Source organism: Hylobates moloch, unplaced genomic scaffold (genome assembly GCF_009828535.3).
Source record: "Hylobates moloch isolate HMO894 unplaced genomic scaffold, HMol_V3 SCAFFOLD_1, whole genome shotgun sequence".
NCBI classification, from domain to species: Eukaryota; Metazoa; Chordata; class Mammalia; order Primates; family Hylobatidae; genus Hylobates; species Hylobates moloch.
The window spans coordinates 147,532,159-147,540,744 of NW_026652276.1; the positions used below are offsets into that span (position 1 = coordinate 147,532,159).

General features: G+C 45.6%; 1 protein-coding gene across 1 annotated transcript in view; it reads right to left on the minus strand.

Moving 5' to 3' along the window:
- Positions 1–402, minus strand: part of DNAH11 (dynein axonemal heavy chain 11) — a 363,007-nt gene extending 362,605 nt beyond the window's left edge. Inside the window, exon 1 of the mRNA XM_058446556.1 lies at positions 19–402. Coding sequence (XP_058302539.1) covers positions 19–402 — 384 coding nt within the window. The remainder of the gene's footprint in view (positions 1–18) is intronic.
- Positions 403–8,586: the final 8,184 nt, after the last annotated feature.

An 8,586-nucleotide genomic window follows, 5' to 3' on the forward strand; every position in this document is an offset into this window, starting at 1 on the left:
TTGCCCGTCGTCTCTTACCTCCTGGGAAGCCGCTAGGCGCCCCGAGGCGGCGACGCTAAACACAAGACAAGCCGGACTGGTGCTTTCCAGAAACTGCCCAAGAACCTGCCGGTTGTCCTCGCTTTCCAAATACTGGCTCCATTTCTCCTCCGTGAACCCCAGCATCATCGCCAGGCGGCCGCCGAGGAAGCGCACTCGCGTGTCTTGGGCGAAACTCCGCGCTCTCCTGGCCGCGGCCTCCTCCTCGTTCTCCTCCTCCTCCTCCTCCTCCTCCTCCTCCTCCTCCTCCTCCTCCTCGAGCTCCACAGCGCCCACTGCCTCCAGGCCGGCCCCCGAGGTTAGGCGAAGGGTCGGGGCTTCTCTGAAGTCTCGCGCCTCCCGGGCTGCCACCTGGGCTGCCATTGGGCAACCGTCCGAGGGAACGCGGGGCCTGATGGCTCCTCACCCGAGACTCTGGGCCCCCCGAAGTGAGCGAGGACACCTCCGGAGGCGCCCACCCTCCTCCGCGGTCGCCGCGAGCGCAGACCCTAGTCTCCCACCTGCTGCTACTTAGCAGCCGCGCCACTGCGCACAGCGGTAGCCTCGCAGGCCGAGGCGAAGGCCTGGGACAAGCAGCGCGTCCCGTTTCCCAGGGGACGGTGTCCCCGCCCCAGCCCGCTGGGGGAGGAGTGAGCGCACCTCGCCACCGCCCAGTAGATGCCAAGGCCAAGGCCGAGGGGAGCAGCCCTTAGGCTCTAGGTCCCGAACACGGCCGAGAAGACGCGTGTCCGGGGTGGGTCTGAGCCCCCAGTGCGCTCGCTCCACTGCCCTCCGGCTCCTTCGCCTACTAGACACTTGGTGGGGATTCCAGCATTGGTTAAGTGCTCTGGATGAAGCAATGCTCTCTTGTGCCAAGCTCCGTGCTAATCTCTTACCTTGACTAGTTGACATAATTCGTAGAAAGCCAAGTCTCTGACTGGTCAGTCTTTGTTTTATGGGCAAGGGACTAAGTTACAAAAATAAGTAACAGAGAAGTTTCGGGGCCCAAGTTGCAGGCTGTTTATTATTCACCTTTCCCAAGGTGTCCAAATATTACCAGAAAAGAGCCAGTCCTGCAATTCAACTTTCCTAGTTGTGGGAATCCAAGATCTAAGTACTCGAAGTCCTCCTGATTCCCATCCTCAACCTGACACTTACTGGAACGTCAGTACACCCAGTAAGAGAACGCACAGTGCCCTTTCGTGATCTCCAAAATGTTCCGAAAATCTATAGATTTATCATTTAATTCAAGAGTAAAAAGGTCAAAGAGAAAAAGCTTCAGATTAAAAACAGTTTCATGATACTGAAATAGGATTTCACTGCGGTCCATTAGTGGCTTTTGTTGAGACTGTTATGTAAATTCTAATTATTAAAGCAACCAGAATTTTGAGGAGTCCTCAACTAAACTTTTAAGTCTCCTTTGTTAATTGTTTATTTCAAACTAAAGTCTTCAATCCCCACCCCTTCCATGGGGGCTACTGAAGGACTGTTGCCCACAATAATCCATTTAATACCTGAATGTTGATAGACATTTCCAGAAGATGAGGCTTCAACAATTTTTTTTCTTTTCAGGATATTAACTGCCCCTGAAAACCATCTACAAGTTTCCAATTATATGATCAGAATCTTGAAATAACACAGGCCCTTGGAAAACTTTGATAATGATTTCTAACCTGTCAAGGCTGCTTTATATTGTTCATAATAATCTTTGGGGCTCCCAGTTGCTGGTGTACAAGGCTAGCAATCACCAATTCCTTCTCTCCCCTCTTATAGTCCAGCTTCACATCCCTGTACCCTAGAAAACCAGGAATTCTGTAAATAGTAGTTGAATTAAATTGAAAGTGAATAACCACTTTCAAATCTAGCAGGAAAATTTTTTAAATAATGCTAACTTTAAAGTGCAATTTCCAAAAAGTTAAATATGTAACTCAAAATATAAGATGAAGATATGTCAAAGATGTATTTAACTCATAAATAAGGAAAGCAACAAAATGATGTAAGTTCCAAGGACAGTTGGAGAAAGAAATTTAGCAGCATTGGAGAAAGACAGGGTGAGTCAGATTGCTAGGTTCAATACAATACTCATTAATGTCATACAGGGCAAAATAATCCTTTATTTTTTAAAAAATAATTTGTTTTTCCAAAATAAATTACATCTGTAATGAACAAAAATCTGTAAATAAAAACGTAACTTCACAGAGTTTGAGCCTTTGATCAATAGTAGTTAATGAGTCCAAAAAAGATACTTTTCCCTAACTAATTAATAATCCTTTCATTGGCCAGTGAAGCAGTGTTTCAATGTGACAGTGAATAAACATGCCTTTACCTTGTTCCCAAGTTTTATATATTTTTTCTCAATAATAATAGCTAACATTGATCAAGTACCAACTGTGTGCCGTGTACTGTGCTGAGTTCATTCATTTGTCTAACAAATATTTATTGAATGCCTACTAAGTGCCAAGCACTGTTCTAGGTGCTGGGAAATATAACAGAAAACAAAACAGATTAAGTTTCTACCCTCATATTGGTGATACAGGCTAGATTTCTACTGAATAGAGTGGAGCTATACCAACTGAATTTGCATTCCATTTCTATTTTCTAGGTGCCTGAGTTTCCTCACCTGAAATAGGAAAAATAAAATGGTAGATGAGATTATTTTTTAGCAAATATCTCTCCCCCAACCCCACTTTCATGAAAAGAGTATGCTTATACCTTTTTGTGCTATTAAAGTTATGGCCGGCCATGTGACTTGCTTTGGTCCATAGGATATGGGCAGACATAACAAACAGAGGCATCGCTGCTTTTGGCTAAGATCAAGTGTAGTAGCAAACAGATGCTTGGAATGTCTTTGCATGGTGAGGCTTGCCTTGTTGTGCCTCTGCCACTGTCTTGAGAAGAACATCCCTAGTTAGCTTGCTAATGCAGGGAACCAGCCTGGACCCGACTTTTGTAGCTCAGAGGCAAGTCCAGCGAAGGCTAGTCTTGATCAGTCTACTCTCAGTCAGCCCACAGATGCATGAAAACAATGAGTGATTATTGTTTTAAGCTACACAGTTGTGTTGAGGTTTGTTATGTAGTGATAGTATGGTAATAGTTAATGATACACCACATCACAGAGTTGTGAGAAATAATTCGGCTTAAATATGTTAAAAGCAGAAACACTTAGGCCAACGCCTGGCACATTTATTATTAGTTGTGGAGGGGGAAACATGAGAAACTAGGCAAGCAAAGATATAATATGTTTATTATGTCAGATGTGAAAGGAAATTAAATTTTGGGACTCTAAACTCATTTAGCCAATGGGAAAAGTCAAGCTGGGAACTGGGTCATGCAAACCTGCCTCCCCCTTTTGGTTCCTAAATAAGTTGTCTACAGAATGAAAGGCTACACGCCTCCCTCATATTTTGCCCACAGGGAAATTATTGGTGAGCTGTTAAAACTTCACCACGGCAATGCAAATTGATAGCTTGTCTTTCCAGGTGCAATCACCCACCAGACACAAATGCATATCGGATTGTTCCCCTACCCAATTTTGTTATCTTACGTAAAATGCGATTCCTCATATTCTTCCCCTGCCCCCTTTTGTTTATGTGAAAACCTGCGTGCTTCTCAATATCCTGCCCTTTCCCCTTTAGATTTGGAGCCCTCAAATTTATCTTCGGAGAAAGACATAGACTTGTCTCCCAGAGTGTCCTTAACTTTGGCAAACAAATCTCCTAAAATGATTGAGACTTGTCTCGTCATTTACCTCGATTGACACAGATGATAAATTCTAAGAAGAAAAGCAACGGGGGGTAAAAGGTTGGGTATGGAGAGCATGTTAATTACCATTGGTGTTTAAAGAAGGGCTTACTTTTGAGCAGAATTCTGAGAGTGAGCCGTGGGTTCTGGAAGAACATTTCAGGCAGAGGGAAGAGCAAGTAGACCCACAAGAGAGGATGCTTGATTTTTGGAGAAACAGCAAAAACGCCAGTAAGAGGGAGAATAGCAAGAGATGAGGACAAAGAAGAAATATGAGACAAAATCACATAGGGCTGTGATAATAGCTAGGATTTTCTTAAAAGAAGATGATGTAGCAGAAACTGCTAACTGTCCGCATTGTCCGTTCACCTTTTCCTTCTCTTGGTAATATGACATTTACCCCTATTCCAAGTTTTAATGGGACTCATGTTCACCCAAACTGTATACCTCATTTACTTTCACTTCACATTAGCTAAAAGGGAAACTAGGAAATTTTCTTTGTAGCTAATGTGAAGTGAAAGTAAATGAGGTATAAAATGCTTGTATCATATTCTTAGAATTTCCCAGTTCTCCATTTCCTCTTGTCTTTCCAACTTGCTGACTAGTATATCAACATGAAATGCTGAACTGTGTTCAATTATGCAAATGTCCCTTAAACATATAGCAAGATGCTCAACTTCCCTCACAAAAGAAAAATACAAATTCAAACAAGAGTACAATACTATTTTTTCACTTACTGGTTTTAAGACTGACATCATATTATTGGCATGGCTGGGGAAACAGGCACTTTCATACATCACTTCTGGAAATTCAAAATGATATAATCCCATAGAATTCACTGATTTCTAGAAAAAATCCTATGCATTTGTCCTTTGACCCAGCATCTTTATTCTAGAAATCTATACACAAGGTTAGTCATTATAGCACCAATGGTAAGAGCAAACGACTGGAAATAAGCCAAATATCCTGCCATAGGAGATGGGTTCAATAAACTATCTAACATCCAAACAATGGAGTAATATACAGCTAAGAAAAGAGAATGCAACCAGCTGGGGCCTCCTGGCACCCCCACCCATGTTCTATAGCCAACAGAGTTCTAATTTCCCCCTGGGATGGATTGCCCAGACTGCAGGACAGGCTACCACCTTGGCTATTTGTGTGTCTCAGCCAGTCCAGCCTATGGGTCTTGGAGAGCTCAAACCAATCAGGAGCTGAAGGGATCCCCAACACAGCACAGCTGCTCTACCAAAAAGCAGCCAGACTGCTTCTTTAAGTGGGTCCCTGATCCTGTTCTGCCTGACTGGGCGAGACTTCCCAAGTGGGGTCTCCAGCCACCTCCTACAAGTGTGTTTGGGCCAGCAACAGGTCAGTATTCAGGAGGCTGAGGCAGAAGAATTGCTTGAACCTGGGAGGCAGAGATTGTGGTGAGCCGAGATTGTGCCAGTGCACTCCAGCCTGGGTGACAGAGCAAGACTCCGTCTCAAAACAAACGAACAAAAAACAATGCAGGAGCTGACAGCCAAAACAACCAGTTTAGAGAGGAACATAACCAACCTGATAGAGCTGAAAAACACACTACCAGAACTTCACAATTCAATCACAAGTATTAATAACAGAGTAGACCAAGTGGAGGAAAGAATCTCAGAGCTTGAAGACTATCTTTCTGAAATAAGACAGGCAGATTAAGAATAGAGACAAAACAATGAAAAGGAATGAACAGGCCAGGAGTGGTGGCTCATGCCTGTAATCCCAGCACTTTGGGAGGCCAAGGCAGGTGGATCACAGGGTCAGGAGATCGAGACCATCCTGGCTAACATGGTGAAACCCTGTCTCTACTAAAAATACAAAAAATTAGCTGGGCGTGGCAGCATGTGCCTGTAGTCCCAGCTACTTGGGAGGCTGAGGCAGGAGGGTGGCATGAACCCAGGACATGGAGCTTGCAGTGAGCCAAGATCACGCCACTGCACTCCAGCCTGGGTGACAGAGCGAGACTCTGTCTCAGAAAAAAAAAAAAGAAAAAGAAAAGGAATGAACAAAACCTCTCAGAAATATAGGATTATATAAAGAGACCAAATCTATGACTAATTGGTGTCCCTGAAGGAGACAGAGAGAATGAAACTGAGAGGTGACAGCATGCTGGCAGCCCTCGCTTGCTCTCGGTGTCTCCTCAGCCTTGGCGCCCACTCTGGCTGTGCTTGAGGAGCCCTTCAGCCTGCTGCTGCACTGTGGGAGCCCCTTTCCGGGCTGGCCAAGGCCGGATCCGGCTCCCTCAGCTTCCAGGGAGGTGTGGAGGGAGAGGCACGGGTGGGAACCAGGGCGGCGTGCAGCGCCTGCAGGCCAGCACGACTTCCGGGTGGGCGTGGGCTCGGCGGGCCCTGCACTCAGAGCAGCCGGCCCCAGGCAGTGAGGGGCTTAGCACCTGGGCCAGCAGCTGCTGTGCTCGACTTCTTGCCATGCCTTAGCTGCCTCCCTGCAGGGCAGGGCTCGGGACCTGCAGCCCGCCATGCCTGAGCCTCCCCCCACCACACTGTGGACTCCTGCACCGCCCGAGCCTCCCCGACAAGTGCCGCCCCCTGCTCCACGGCACCCAGTCCCATCCACCACCCAAGGGCTGAGGAGTGCAGGCACATGGCGTGGGACTGGCAGGCAGCTCCACCTGCAGCCCCAGTGCGGGATCCACTGGGTGAAGCCAGCTGGGCTCCTGAGTCTGGTGGGGACTTGGAGAATCTTTATGTCTAGCTAAGGGATTGTAAATACACCAATCAGCACTCTGTATCTAGCTCAAGGTTTGTAAACACACCAATCAGCACTGTGTCTAGCTCAGGGTTTGTAAATACACCAATCGACACTCTGTATCTAGCTAATCTAGTGGGGACATGGAGAACTTTTGTGTCTGGCTCAGGGATTGTAAACGCACCAATCAGTGCCCTGTCGAAACAGACCAATCAGCTCTCTGTAAAACAGACCAATTGGCTCTCTGTAAAATGGACCAATCAGCAGGATGTGGGTGGGGCCAGATAAGAGAATAAAAGCAGGCTGCCCTAGCCAGCAGTGGCAACCCGCTCAGGTCCCCTTCCACACTGTGGAAGGTTTGTTCTTTCACTCTTTGCAATAAATCTTGCTGCTGCTCACTCTTTGGGTCTACACTGCCTTTATGAGCTGTAACACTCACCGTGAAGGTCTTCAGCTTCACTCCTGAAGCCAGCGAGACCATGAACCCACCAGGAGGAATGAACGACTCCAGATGCACCACCTTAAGAGCTGTAACACTCACCGCGAAGGTATGCAGCTTCACTCCTGGGCCAGCGAGACCACGAACCCACCAGAAGGAAGAAACTCTGAACACATCCAAACATCAGAAGGAACAAACTCCGGACACGCTGCCTTTAAGAACTGTAACACTCACTGCGAGGGTCTGTGGCTTCATTCTTGAAGTCAGGAAGACCAAGAACCCACCAATTCCAGACACAAACCAAGTTGGAAAACACATGTTACGACCTTATCCAGGAGAATTTTCCCAACCTAGCAATACAGGCTAACGTTCAAATTCAGGAAATCCAGAGAACCCCAGTAAGGTACTCCACAAGATCATCCCCAAGACACATAATCATCAAATTTTCCAAGGAAAAAATGTTAAGGGCAGCCAGAGAGAAAGGCCAGGTCACCTACAAAAGGAAGCCCATCAGATTAACAGCAGACCTGTCAGTAGAAACCCTACAAACAAGAAGAGATTGGGGGCCAATATTCAACATTCTTAAAGGAAAGTATTTCCAACCCAGATTTATATCTGGCCAAACTAAGCTTCATAAGCAAAGGCGAAATAAGATTCTTTTTAGACAAGCAAATGCTGAGGGAATTTGTTACCACCAGACCTCCCTTGTAAGAGCTCCTAAAGGAAGCACTAAATATGGTAAGAAAAACCATTACCAGCCATGACTAAAACACACTGACGTACACAGACCAGTGACACTATGAAGCAACCACATAAGTCTGTAAAATAGCCAGCTAGCATCATGATGACAGGATCAAATCCACACATAACAATACTAACCTTAAATGTAAATGCGCTAAATGCCCCAATTAAAAGACATAGAATGGCAAGCTAGATAAAGGACCAAGACCCATCAGTATGCTTTCTTCAAGAGACGCATCTCACATGCAGACACACATAGGCTCAAAATAAAGGGATGTAGTAAAATGTACCAAGCAAGTGGAAAGCAGAGAAAAGCAGGGGTTTCAATCCTAGTTTCTGACAAAACAGACTTTAAACCAACAGAAACCAAAAAAGACAAAGAAGGGCATTACATAATGGTAACGAATTCAATTCAACAAAAAGACCTAACTATCCTAAATATATATGCACCCAATACAGGAGCACCCAGATTCATAAAGCAAGTTCTTATAGACCTACAAAGAGACTCAAATTCCCACAATAATAGTGGGAAATTTTAACACCCCACTGACAATATTAGACAGATCATTGAGACAGATAATTAACAAACATATTCAGGACCTGACCTCGGCTCTCAATCAAGTGGACCTGATAGACATCTACAGAACTCTCCACCCCAAAACAACAGAATTTACATTCTTGTCATTGCCACGTGGCACTTACTCTAAAATTGATCACATAATCGGAAGTAAAACACTCCTCAGCAAATGCAAAAGGACTGAAGTCATAACAAAGAGTCTCTTGGACCACAGCACAATCCAATTAGAACTAAGATTAAGAAATTCACTCAAGGCCGAGGGCGGTGACTCATGCCTGTAATCCCACCACTTTGGGAGGCCAAGGCAGGTGGATCACTTGGCACCAGGAGTTTGAGA